Below are 14171 nucleotides of genomic sequence, written 5' to 3' on the forward strand. Positions count from 1 at the left end.
TATTGCCCTTCATCCCCTCGCCCTTAATCCAGTCTTTTATATAACCCTAAACAACTTCACAGTACTAAAATTTCTACCACTTCCTCTTCCAGATGACTCCAAGGCGATCGTCCGGATGGAGTACTACTTCGAGCGGGTCGGGGACCAGGAGCTGATGCGCTTCAAACCGATCGAGGTCAAGCTGAAGTTCGACAAGGCCTTCTTCCAGCTGACGAACCTCTTCAACGGCGATCCCACGTTGGAGCGGGTTGGCAACGAAGCCATCAACCAAAATCCACAGGTTCTGCTCGATGAGATTAAGCCAACCTTCGAGGAAAACCTCTCGCGCAAGTTCACCGAGTTGGCGAACAGTTTGGTCAGGGACGCTACGCCGAACGACATTTTCCCCGAGTAAAGTGCGCTGCCCGGTTTTTGGAATTTGAAATGTGTATTTAGCATAAGCGCCGTTCGTTTGTATGTGAGAGGAGAGGGTTTGAGAGATGTGGGTCTTTGGGCCGGCTTTGAGCGTGGACTGAGCTAGTTGGAATAGCAAAACTACTAGTTTTTTTTAAAATCTAGATCGTAAGTAGTGCGGATGTGCTTGTAGGCTAGGTGTAAGCTAAGTGGCATTAATAAAAATGTGTATACTTCTTAGTAGAACGAGTGATCAAGTTTTTGTGCCGAAATGATTCATCAGGTTCTGGTTACTGGGTCAACGCGCATGTTGTCTGGCCGGCCGTCGGATTTTAATGGATGGACAATCAAATTGACCTGAAATAGCGGAATAAACAGTACTTATTGCGGGTTTGATGACAACTTGTGAGTATTTCCGTGTTTAGCGGCTATTAAAAGCTAATCTTCCCGATAAGCGAACGAATAATCTGGTCAATCGAGCCTCCTAATTCAACCGCGGGAACTAAATTGTAAGATCTTGCGCAGCCTGTAGCGGTACACGAGAAAGGGTCTTATCAAAATCGTTTGATCCCTGAGGTTATACTTACCCAAAACCATCACGATATTCAGAAATAACTTCTTAATTAACAGGTGATTCTTCGAACGAGTCTGACTGCTAATGAATGGTTTCGTCCAGCCATGACTAATGCAAAGCCGACTCTCGTTAGAATGGGCAAATTAGTCGATGGAAAGTAGCAATTGATGACGTTTGCTTATTACGGGTCACCCAGGTAACAGTCACGGGTAACCATTGGTTGCGCTTTTTTTTCCCTTCTCTGCTATCAATCAGCCGCCGGCCGACCGGGAGAGGAGCCTACTTTGCATAGCATTAGTTAGAAACGCGCACACAGGTTGGGATTGCTTCCAGAATAAGCAGAATGATTGACGGAAGGTCGTCGGATCAGGTTGAGACTGACGCGATCAAGTAGGCGCGTAACCCGGCTGCTCTCGGCAATATTGACGATTTTCTACCCAATCATACACCCAAAACACTGTCGAGTAGCTTTGAGTCCACTTCAAAAATCATAGAAATAACCTCAAACAGGACGCCACCAATTCCGAGTGTATGGTCCAATGCGAGGCTCTAGAACCATTTGTCGAATCAACCATTCGGTGGGGCCGTGCTCAAGCGCACACCTCCTGACAATTAACGCTACATATTAGTTAGTAGTCCCCATCGTGAGATGTTGTTCTTAGACATTTCGCACTCGACCTGGGGGTTGTTTGATACTAATTGTCGACTTTCGCGGTATAAATGGCACCGGCGTAAGATGCGCGCGAATTAGTACTGGGACTTAAGACGGCGTGAACGGGACGAAACTGTTGTTGTACGTGCGAAACGATTTTAGATCCTGCGATCGGTAGTGATATCTGGAAAGTTTTCTCCCGCGGAAATAAAAGGACCGAACGATGAAGCTCGAGCCGGTGATAGCGTTCCTGGTGTTGTGTGTCGGATTCTCCAGTGCAAAGTTAGGTCAGTTGAAGAGGATTAGTTGAACCACGAGCTTTCTTTTGATAAAGAGAAAACCGCTTGTTATCAGTATAACAATCTGTAAATTGAGTAATTTATTTATAACAACAATTTTGGAAACCTGAAAAAAAATAAAAACTATAGAATCAGATATCAGAAACAGAATTCAAAATCAGAACTCAAAATCAGAATTCAAAATCAGAATTCTGAATCAGAACTCAAAATCAGAATTCAGAATCAGATTTCAGAATCAGAATTCAGAATCAGAATTCAGAATCAGAATTCAGAATCAGAATTCAGAATCAGAATTCAGAATCAGAATTCAGAATCAGAATTCAGAATCAGAATTCAGAATCAGAATTCAGAATCAGAATTCAGAATCAGAATTCAGAATCAGAATTCAGAATCAGAATTCAGAATCAGAATTCAGAATCAGAATTCAGAATCAGAATTCAGAATCAGAATTCAGAATCAGAATTCAGAATCAGAATTCAGAATCAGAATTCAGAATCAGAATTCAGGATCAGAATTCAGAATCAGAATTCAGGATCAGAATTCAGAATCAGAATTCAGAATCAAAATTCTTTAAATGAAGAGTTAATCTCGGTAAATTTATTTAATGAATTTATTTTGTTGGCTGTATCGGTGAAATGATATATTCTATGAGAAAGAATATTTAAGAATTGAAAGATTATAGAATAAGGTTGCCAGAATTTTTTCCAATCCCATCCGGGCCTAGCAATTTAGGGCATTTTTTCAAAAAAACCTGGCAAAATCTGGGCATGGATTCAAATTTTTCAAATCCAAAAACCAGGCAAAATTTAGGTGTTATTATATATAAAAGCAAAGAAAAAATGCAAAAAATTGAAATTAATATTTTATTAATTCAATTGCAGACTTCCAAAACCTTTTGGAACACTTAAATATTTAATAAATAAATCAGCGAAATTATTTGAAACAACCGTTGAAAATTTCCTTACCGTTAATCGATTTTGCTGAAACTTTCTCACAAACTTTGATTTTTTTTTGTTTCTTTGTGAAAATTGTGAAAAAATCCGGGCTATATCCTGACTTTATTCACGATATCCGGGCAACCGGGCCGGACCGGACTTTCTCGAAATTTTGCATCAAATATCCGGGCAAACCCGGATAAAACCGGGAAATCTGGCAAGCTTATTATAGAAGGATAGAAGATTAGAATAAGATGAATGAAAAAAATTACCCTTCCGCTCTTTTTCAACATCATTCATCTTATTTCAACCTTCTATCCGTCTAGAATCTTTCCAATTCTAATTTGATTTATTTAGAGAGGATTTAAACAGTAGCTGTCATTCGTCCTCTATATCTATAGTCTTTCAATTCTTTAATATTCTTATTTAATTTTTGGCATTTCGGCGAGTTAGAAATTCAAAGTAGAATAATGTTTAGATAGAAATGAAAGTATTGATAGGTGAAAAGATCAAAGCTAGAGCGCTTTGGGTAGAAGAAATTGAATAGTTGAATAGTGGAATATATCCCAGCAGCGATAAAAATAAGATAACAAAATTCTTTTATATTCTTTCTCAAAGAATATATCATTACACTGATTAGAATTTAGAATTGTAGTGTAGAGTTTAATTTCTTTAGACTTATTTTATTTTATGCAATTGAACTTATCTTTGAGGGTAATTAAGTAACCAATTTCTCTTGGTGATGATTGGCCCAGAAAATGGAAAAAATGATAAGATTGAAAAAAAGTTTTGTTTATACAATGAATTCTTAAGCTTTTGTAGGATTTTCAAGAGAAGGATATAGTTTGTTCACAATGAGATTAATTGCCAGGAATCATTATAAAAATCTCACTTGATATTCACGCAGAATTAGAATATAATTGAGAGTTAAAATTCTTCGTTATTGTACATTATTGTTAAAATTTAGATTCAGATTAACGTTTCAGAAGTTCTGAACTCCAAGTTAAAGTTTAAAATGTAAATTGAATCTATCAGCATAAGAAGCAGTGTTAATAAAAAAAAATATGTTCAAGTGTGGAATTTACTGCAAAATTCAAATTGTTAAGGCGGGTGATTAACATGTGTTCTTTTTATGTGCCTTCGACAAATTGGAAATTGATGTGCTTTCGATTAAACCGTTATTCAGCTTTCAAGTTCCGTACGGTTCCAATTTAGAAATTATGCTGCTGGTGTATTTTGACTCGCGTGCTTTTCCAAATTAATTTCTAGCAAGCTAGCGTGGCCTGGTGATGGCGTAATCAACTCGCAATTCGAAGAACTTCATATGAGGAGTCGTCCAAGTAAATGTAGAATAATTTTCATAAATAGATTAGCTTCCTAATACATTATTAAAACCAGAATTTATGCATCGAATTAAAAGTTCTGTGGGTGTTATCCGAATCACTGGCATTGAGTCTGATGGCTCTGATCCAGGATTTTACGCGGTAGAAATAGAAAAATCCGAATCAAATATTAGATTTTTCATTTATGATGTTGATTGTCGTTTTGAGAACTCTTCTCATGTAAACAATCAACATAAGTTTTGACAGACAGTTGACAGGAATGATTGAAATGTCTCTTAAAAGTCGCAAACGAATTCCTCGCATTAGCAAGATGGTTCCGTAACGGTTTGTTAGAAAGTGCAAAGCAAACGATGGCACCTTTTCTCGAATGATGTTGCGTAAAGAGCGCTTAGAAGTTCCGTTAACAACTTTTTTACCTTTTAAAAGGCGCTGAAAGTTTCTAGGTAATTTTTAAGGTAATATGACCAGCTAAAAGTCTCAAAACATCTTTTTCAGCCAAATACGAACTTTTAAATTCCAGGTTTGAGTGAGTGAGCGACTTTTTATTGCTTGGGTTATTATCGGTTAAACTATTTTATTACAGATTTGTAAGATATCTTCATAACTCTATTATCAATTCAATTACAGTTTACTTTTTTTTTTTTTAAATCAGGACAACTCAGTACATTTTAAAGACCATTTCTCAGAAATCAGGCTGATTCAGAACAACTAAAAAATCAAGACGGTCTCTCTAAAATCGGAGGAGGCCTGGCACCTCTGGACATGTCTCAAAAAAGGCTAACTTTTGTAACTTAACGTACGTAAAAGGCTTTTTGTGGCCCTATTTACAACTTTTGTACTAAGTGATGCAATTGACATGACAAAAAAAGGGCTATTTGAGGCCAGGGCTCGAAATTTAAAAAAAATTTAAAAAAATCTCCCAAATGTCAAATTGGTCTGATTAAATCACCGATCACTGAGTAGGTGAACAAAAATTTTCTTGCAAATAACCATTATAAAAACTTTTTTTTTAAGTCTTTAAGAAAGTTTTTAATTGAATAGGTTTTGCAAATTTCATCACCATGACCATGCCTTTTTTGTATGAGGCCCATAGTTTTGTTGATTTTGTTAGGTTCCGGCATAAATTTTGATCTAATATGATTACAACTCTTTTCGAAAAATGCTCAGTTTTTTGTCGAAAAGTAAAAAATTGCTGCAAAAATGCTGCTGCAGCGAATTTCTATTTGCCTCATCCAGATTTGCGGAACATTTCTTAACTTTCATGCTCGAAGTTCGATATCAATTCCTTTTGAAACTTTTATTCAGCAAAATTCGGAAACAATAGAAATGGGACTTTTGGTTGCTTGGGATTTCTATAGCATTTAATCATGTTCAAACGTTTTAAATGAAGCGAATGTTTCCTAGCAAAGGAAGAAAATCAAATGTTTGCCTTTTACTTAAAAGATCAATTTGGCTCAGCTTCAATCAATTTTGTTAACAAATTATGCTTCAAAATCAAAACCTTGGGCCGAGGTTGCCGAAAAAAAAACTGTGTTTTTGCGAAAAAAATTTCTCACTTTCTATGATTTAACCCAGAAATTCGGTCATGGTTTTCTATGATGCATTAATTTAATTAAAAAGTCATGAAAAATTTGTTTTTATACAAATAACTTGATAAAAATAAATTAAAATTCACTATCTTATCATGATTTTTCAAAACAAAGTAAAAAATTCGAAATGTTTGTTGTCAAAAAAAAAATTTTTTTTTGTTTATTTGTGACACTATACCAACGCTTTGGCATTCGTGTCACAAAAAAAAAAAATTTTTTTTTGAAACATGTTCAAAATTTAAAAAAATTGTGAATATTTCCAAAATTATGTGTTCTGTGACACAGATGCTGTGATGAAAATTTTCTCTAAATTCTGTGAAATTATAAATATTTTTGTGATTTCAGCAGCCTTGCTTGGGGCTGAAATTGCTCTTTCCCCTGCCAGAAGGCAGTTTGCCCGATTTTAGCTCATATCGTTAACTATGAGAGGCTCAAGTTTGTAAGAAAGTTTAACACCATTTGTTTATTCTCAGATTTGTCCAGATTTTTGGATTAAAAAGCTCGATTTAGCCATACCTGGAAACGTTCCGAAAAAAAATCTCGGAAGCTAGTGAAATGCTTCCTATTATTAACAGACATCAACTTATCATTTTTTTTAAATCAAAAACAGCTCCCATACTGACGGCCTGTTCGCACAACGATCCGGAGTTCGAGAAATGTGTCTTCCGGGTGGTGGAGAAAATTCGACCGGCCATCAATTCCGGCAACTTTGGCGAGGGTCAACCGAAATCGCCATCGCTGGAACCGATCTGGATCGACCGGATGGTCATCGATCGCGGATCCGGCTTCAAGTGCAAGCTAACTAATGTAACGATCCGAGGAGCCGGAGATTTCGTTATGCGCCGTGTGAAGTAGGTTGCTTTGGTTGGGTTTTTGAAATTTTGGATTTTGTTTGAACTTGTTTTTTTTCGATAGGGTTAATACACAAGAGCGGACGATCGAAGTAGGCGTTAAATTACCAAACATGGTCGCTAAGGGACAATACACTTTGAACATGCAGTTGTTGGTGCTGAGAATAACTGGAAAGGGAGATTTCGACCTGATTATGAGTGAGTTTTAATTCTAAAACCTTTACAAACACCGTCTTAAAAATTTGTTCAAATTTTTTTAGATAACACCCTATGTAACATGCGGTTGAAGTACGACGTGAGACCCGGTTCCGGTGATGATGATCCGCTGGCCGGAACAATTCAGTTCAGACCAATCGATGTGAAGCTGCGCTTCGACAAGGGACGTTTCCAACTGCAAAATCTGTTCGGAGGCGATCCAGCTTTGGGTGAAGTTGGCAACCAAGCCATCAATCAGGATCCACATGTGCTGTTGGATGAAGTGAAGCCGGCCTTCGAGCAGAGTTTGTCCAAACTGTTCACGGACATGGCAAATGCCGCATCAGCTGGTGCTACTGAAAAGGATATTTTGCCTGATTAAGGCTTTTGGGAGGAGGCTAATATATCGTTAACTAATTGTGATAATATGCGTATGGTTGAACTTAGGAGTACAAGTTTTTGTAATTAGAATCCACCATGTAATGGAATATTAAAAATCGTGATGTATATAGTGCCACAGAAATTAACAAGTTGTAAATTTTAATAATTTGTGTCATAGTTGCTATAGGTTCAATTGCAAATAATAAATAAGGGTAATTGTAAAGCATTTTCTTCATTCAGTTATTAGAGTATGTTTGCATCCTTTTTTTAATCTTCTCGAAAACGGAATTCCATGTAACTTTTGGCAAAGTTCATCTAGTCTACCAAAAACTGCCTTGTACCCACTTTGGTGTATGATTTGTATTCAATTTCGTTTAAAAAAAATCCAACAATTGTTTGAAACACTGTTTAATATTAGACAAAAACGGAGTCACACAATGTTGAGATAAACTTCAAACTTAAATTAGGTACCAATTTGATAAACATCAATTTACTACTACAATTTACAGCATCCTTCTGGCGGAAAAATCCCGGGAAGAACTGGTTCAAGCGTCTAATTTCGCTTCTACCCGGAATTCTTCTGGAAATTAGCACTTAGCTACAACAATGTAAGCTACTGACTGGCAAACATTTTAATTTGACTCCGAACTGTCATCATGGCCGGTGGCTAAACATTAATTAAATTTTCCTATTGATTACAAGCTTGACAGTCTGGTTAGAATCAATTGGATGATTTTCGCCCTTTCTGAGTTAATCTTTAATTGATTGGATTCACGTCAACGAAAGTAATAGATAGAGGATACTAGCTCAACTCCTGTGTGCGTTGCAACACAGTCATATAGATAGGCTAATCTAAAATCAAATCGCAAAGGAAATCTTTTTTAATGAATTATTTGTCTTCTGTGTTCATGAAGAACATGTATGCAACTTTAATATTTTTAATCTAAAGTGGAAACACTACGTATGCTATTTATTTTTATGTGTTATGTTTTCTTGTTATAGAGATCATATCCCCAAAGAAGACACGCTCTATAAACTGTCTTGTTATATTATAAAATCAGCGATCTTCGTTATATTTCTTTTTCTATTTCAAACTTCATACTTCACACTTTTTTGAAAGCTGGAGATGAATTTTGATTTAAAATTTCTTTGTTTTCAAACCTTGGTTTAAAACTTTAACTAAGATAAAAAGATTGATTGATTGGGTAATTTTTAACCAAAAATTACGAAAAATGTTCAAACAGTCTTTACATGAGAACATTTCTGAAGTATGTATATCCTCATAAATGGAGTTTGACCGTTAAATAAATCAATAAAAAATCTGAATAATTTTAAATCTTTTTCCACTACAATAAACAGCTCAGACGCTCCGTTGATTTCAAACAAAATCTTGAAATTGAAAAATTGAAAAAAAAAACAGAAAAAAATTACAAAATTGTGATAATGGACAAAATCGACGAAATTGTTTAAAAATGACAAATTTGGCGGAACTGACGAAATTGACAATAGAAATAATGACCAGAACGTAAATAATTAAAAAATTGGCATAATGGAAACATTGACAAAAAAGACAAAAATGACAAAAATGACAAAAAAGACAAAAATGACAAAAATGACAAAAATGACAAAAATGACAAAAATGACAAAAATGACAAAAATGACAAAAATGACAAAAATGACAAAAATGACAAAAATGACAAAAATGACAAAAATGACAAAAATGACAAAAATGACAAAAATGACAAAAATGACAAAAATGACAAAAATGACAAAAATGACAAAAATGACAAAAATGACAAAAATGACAAAAATGACAAAAATGACAAAAATGACAAAAATGACAAAAATGACAAAAATGACAAAAATGACAAAAATGACAAAAATGACAAAAATGACAAAAATGACAAAAATGACAAAAATGACAAAAATGACAAAAATGACAAAAATGACAAAAATGACAAAAATGACAAAAATGACAAAAATGACAAAAATGACAAAAATGACAAAAATGACAAAAATGACAAAAATGACAAAAATGACAAAAATGACAAAAATGACAAAAATGACAAAAATGACAAAAATGACAAAAATGACAAAAATGACAAAAATGACAAAAATGACAAAAATGACAAAAATGACAAAAATGACAAAAATGACAAAAATGACAAAAATGACAAAAATGACAAAAATGACAAAAATGACAAAAATGACAAAAATGACAAAAATGACAAAAATGACAAAAATGACAAAAATGACAAAAATGACAAAAATGACAAAAATGACAAAAATGACAAAAATGACAAAAATGACAAAAATGACAAAAATGACAAAAATGACAAAAATGACAAAAATGACAAAAATGACAAAAATGACAAAAATGACAAAAATGACAAAAATGACAAAAATGACAAAAATGACAAAAATGACAAAAATGACAAAAATGACAAAAATGACAAAAATGACAAAAATGACAAAAATGACAAAAATGACAAAAATGACAAAAATGACAAAAATGACAAAAATGACAAAAGTGACAAAAATCTCAAGAATCAAATTTACAAAATGAAAAAAAAAATGAATTACAAAATTTAAAAACAAAATGACAAAATGTAAAAATTGGCAAAGTTTAAAAATCTTCAGAATGGACGGAATTCATAAAGACGTCCAATCAACAGTTTTTAGAACTTGGAGTTTGTTTGGTAAATTGAAAAAATGACAAAATTTATGGATTTAAAAAAAAAATCATAAAACTGTTATGATTATAAAATTTTTATAAATGATTAAACTGACTGAATTGACTTAAAAGACAAAATTCAGACAATTCTGTCAAATTAACCAATGTTTTTGTTTTTTTTTTCCTTTTTTGTAATGTTTAACTATTATTAAAATTTTGTCACTTTTTTATTTTTTGTCCCTTTCGTTTGTTTTGTCAGTATTGTCATTTTGGTAATTTTTATCATTTATGTAATTTTTTTTCAATTTCACCACAATTATGTATTTATCATTTTAGACAGTTTAGCTAATTTTGCAAATCTCGTAAATTTTATTTATTTTAAAAATTTAGAAAATTCTGTCAATATTGTCCATTTTCCAAAGTTAGTTATTTTTGACAATTTTAGGTTACTCAGAACAAACGTTGAATTATCCGAAACACATATTTGGGCATCTTTTTCAAAAATTGTTTTCTTAGTTTTTACATAGTATATAGTGTATAGTTTTTTGAGATTATACTTATTTAAAAATAATTCATAGCAACGGGATTCTACAGGATATTGCAGGATCCAGTCATTCAAAAAACCAAATTTAATTGCAAATTAAGCAACGTTTATGAAATTTATGGCTATTTTTAAATATTTCTATCCTATTAACAATTTCATATTTCAATTTTTTCAATTTATTCTGGATCTACTGGAGTTCTTTAATGTTTTGAATCGTTTTAAGTTCTTTAATCATAATTTAATGATTTAGAATTTGAAAATCTCTCACTTGTTTATTTTGTGTCATATGTATTCATATTTAATTTACAGATTGTTAGAAAGGCTAGAATCCACTGTCAAGTGTATTAAATCGGGTTTTTTTTTCAAGGTTTCAATTTTTTAAGACTCTTAGAGCAGATAGAAATTGAACAATGTACCAAATATGTGAATCGAGGAGATTTTAAATTGTGGTTAAAAAATTGAAGATGTAGCTCAGAATAATACAGTCAGGACACTTTTTTCAGTTTTTTTGCACTTTTTATAGGCAATGTCGGCACCAGTAGGGCATCGATCACAAAAAATTATTTGACATCATCGAAGTTGGCGATTTTATTATGGTCAAATTTTTCAGATGAAAATCAAGTTGCCATGAGACGATTGTTTTTGTTTGTTCTTTTGAGAGAACTTCGAATCCAATAAGTTGGGGAGTATAAGCGACGGCAAAAAACAAGCTTCTCGGCCAATACAGAACAACGAGGTTGCATCAGATAAAAAGGTTTTTTTGGAATATGTCAAGGTGTTAAAATTACTACAAAATCACCGGCAATAACTCCCATAATTTCTTGTGATTGTTCCAATCCAGTGGAACCGCAAAAGAAAAATATCCCCGAAAGTCGAAAAGCCTCCGGAAGAACTTTCTAGAATAGTTAAGAAGGTAAGTTGTTTTGATTTGTTTGGTGTTGTTAATATGCTGCTTTTCTGATGGGATTATGCAGAAATCATCTGAGTGTTCTATCCTTAATTCTTTATATTGGTCATCTACTTAAGAACTTACTTAAAAATAAGCATTTGAAATCCATTCACATTTTTTCATACTGTCATGACTTTGTGAAATGACTGACTACGAAGCGAATGATGGAATAAAACGAAAATATTCACAGCCATCATCCTAGTCTAGGCCATCCTGATATTTTTTCTCTGTCTGTCCAGGAGCAAGTTCACTGGTGTTGAAAAAAAGTGGTAGAAATTTTGAAATTTTGAAAATTTCATCATGTAAAAATGTTTTCAAGATCTCTGGGCGTTGTATTTTTTTACATTACTGTTTCTATTTCAGCCGTATGTGATAGAAATATTACTTTTTTCGCATCACAGTATGCGGAAATAGAACACGTGTTGTAGAAAAACTTGAATGCCGCAGATCTTGAGAATATTTTGGCATGGTAAAGTTTTCAAAATGTGCTAAAAGTGTCTAAATTTCTACCACTTTTTCCCAACACCAGTAAACTTGCTCTAAAATAGATGGGGAAGAAAGCATTTTTGTCTCCTTCTGTTTGTATTGTCATGAATGAATTTGACTTTTTTGAGCACTGGTTTTGACCCTTGAAATCAAAAGCTAATCAACGTTAATTTTAATTATATTCTAGACCTGGAGCAAAACAAGAAAACTGCCGACTATTGCTGGACTACGCACGATGAGCCTCGGAAGTCGATGGGGCTGGTTCGTATATGGTAACAAAAAAAATTAAATAAATTAAAAAAAATGAAAAAAGGTTTTGTAAAAACTATAAATGGATCCGAAACCCAAAAATTCTTGCTTATTTTGAAGAATCACAAAATTCTTTCAAATCATAGACTTCATTATTGTTAACATCGTAAATTTGGTTGTTTCGAACCACCAAAAACGCGCAGCAATTTCTGGTGAGGGTTTTTCTTATCGGCTTCCGGTTTTGGCTATGTTGTCTTTTTCAGTAATAACCGTTAATTTTCGAAATAAAAATCTTCAGCCCATCCAAGCAGAAAGAAATGGTATCGACCACTCGTGGATGTGTGGAACCGCGCATTTTCGTCCCAAGCGGGCCGTCGGCAAGCGTACCATCTGCTTCGACAAGAGCCTGCAAAACCTGCAAAAAAAAAACAAATTTCGCATATTAGAAATAAACAATATAAACAATTATGAACTTCCTTCATGGCTCCTTTTGCTGCGTACTTTCGGAAAATGTTTAAACGATCTTAACCCCCGAATTTTTGTTTGTTTATACGATATTTTCATTTAGCAGTAGAAACTGCGATTCGCAACACTATTATAAACGACTTAAGTTGTCATTTCTGATACAATTTCATATTTGCTGGGTTCAGTGCAGGCTTTGTTGAAACCTTCACACTAATCTTCTAAATAAAACCTTTCCTCCATTCCTCATACAAATATCTACGCTAAGATGCAGAGGTAACCTCGGTCCTAAAGCGCGTTACTGATCTTTCATCTTTTTTCGTGGCCGGCACCGTTGATGACGGTTTGAAGAGAGAGCATCGGTTTTGGACATCGTAAATGTGATGTCAACTCCAGATATCATTCTTTTGATCTTTGATCAACATTGATGGACTCGGCCAAGCACAGAGTAGCAACCATTGGCGATGTTGAACTAGTTCTAGTGATCCACTCCAGTGATCATGGAATTTGAAATGTATTGATCGTTATAGAATTTTATTTAATTATGATATTTGTGTTTCATGTTTTTCCTTTCAAATATTTTTTGCATATCTTAAAAAAAATCTCAAGTCTGATAAAAGATGATAAATTGATCATCACATCTATTACCATAGTGATTTCCATAACCGTGGATGAAAATATTCCACAGTTTATCGATTCAGAGTTGGAAAAATAATGACGCCAAAAGAGCTTCCGTGTCAATAATTTATGTGTGTGCGTTTAATTTGTTTTCGTATACCTACTTATTTTGAAATCATGACGTCTCAAAAAGAGGAAAGGTCAGGAATGCCTGCAAAGTTGAATTTATTGGTCAGAAAGCTCCTTAAAAATTCCAACAACGAACATGAAAAATTAAATATTCTCATCCCCATCATCTGGAGTTCTCGTTTATCTCTTTCCTGTTAAAAATGAAGGAAAATTTTGACATAGACAGCTGAATGATGGGAAAGCTTCAAATACATTTATCCACTCCAAATACCCTTAGCCTGCAAACTTGTCTTAAAAACCGACCTAAAAAGCTAATGCAGATTCCCAATCAGCCTGTAATAAGCCTTTTCCGCCGATTAACGGACAAATCAATCTAAAACTAAACAAAACGATTACAATCTGACAGCATCCGTTTTTTATTTCAATTAACAACGGCTGTTACTGTTTAAAGCCTCAAACATTTCCATGTCATATGCGTTCGGATTGTGTAGCTAACAGACTTGACTTGGACTTGACTTCCCCAACTGCATGCAATTCCGGCACTAGTTTATGCATCATGCGACTGCAAGCCGGGTTGTTGCGGTTAGCAATAAATCTTCCGATCGCCTTCGTCGTTCAACGTATAGAATCGATTAGTTGCGACGAAAGTCGTGATTCCGAAAGTTACGGTAACACTTTACGGGAATAATATTTCTGAATGTACGGGTCTTGGGACTGCTCGTGTGTCTCCTCGCGACGATCTAAGCTGGGCTGATTGAAAACACGAAATAACGAGAGATCAATTGTTAGGCGGCGCGCGATCGTAACGCCAGCAAAGATTTAGCGGTAGATCGTTATCTAGCCTTACT

At 34.1% G+C, this 14171-nt stretch overlaps 2 protein-coding genes across 2 annotated transcripts in view; both read left to right on the plus strand.

The window, feature by feature from the left end:
* The window catches only part of LOC129746068 (protein takeout-like), a 37774-nt gene extending 37151 nt beyond the window's left edge, over positions 1-623 (plus strand). The window contains exon 4 of the mRNA XM_055739508.1: positions 93-623. Coding sequence (XP_055595483.1) covers positions 93-394 — 302 coding nt within the window. The 3' untranslated portion in view covers positions 395-623. The remainder of the gene's footprint in view (positions 1-92) is intronic.
* Positions 624-1699: 1076 nt separating this feature from the next.
* On the plus strand, positions 1700-7435 carry LOC129746070 (uncharacterized). The gene is made up of 4 exons (XM_055739516.1): positions 1700-1906; positions 6396-6636; positions 6701-6834; positions 6897-7435. Exons 1-4 carry the CDS (start codon positions 1843-1845, stop codon positions 7211-7213), a joined length of 756 nt encoding a protein of 251 aa, XP_055595491.1. The 5' UTR covers positions 1700-1842; the 3' UTR covers positions 7214-7435.
* Positions 7436-14171: the final 6736 nt, after the last annotated feature.

The sequence above is a fragment of the Uranotaenia lowii genome, chromosome 2 (assembly GCF_029784155.1).
Source record: "Uranotaenia lowii strain MFRU-FL chromosome 2, ASM2978415v1, whole genome shotgun sequence".
NCBI lineage: Eukaryota > Metazoa > Arthropoda > Insecta > Diptera > Culicidae > Uranotaenia > Uranotaenia lowii.

Coding starts and splice junctions, on each gene's coding strand:
- LOC129746070 (XM_055739516.1), top strand. CDS start 1,843: ATGAAGCTCGAGCCGGTGATAGCGTTCCTGGTGTTGTGTGTCGGATTC. Junction 1,907..6,395: donor ATTCTCCAGTGCAAAGTTAG/GTCAGTTGAAGA, acceptor AATCAAAAACAG/CTCCCATACTGACGGCCTGT. Junction 6,637..6,700: donor TTCGTTATGCGCCGTGTGAA/GTAGGTTGCTTT, acceptor TTTTTTCGATAG/GGTTAATACACAAGAGCGGA.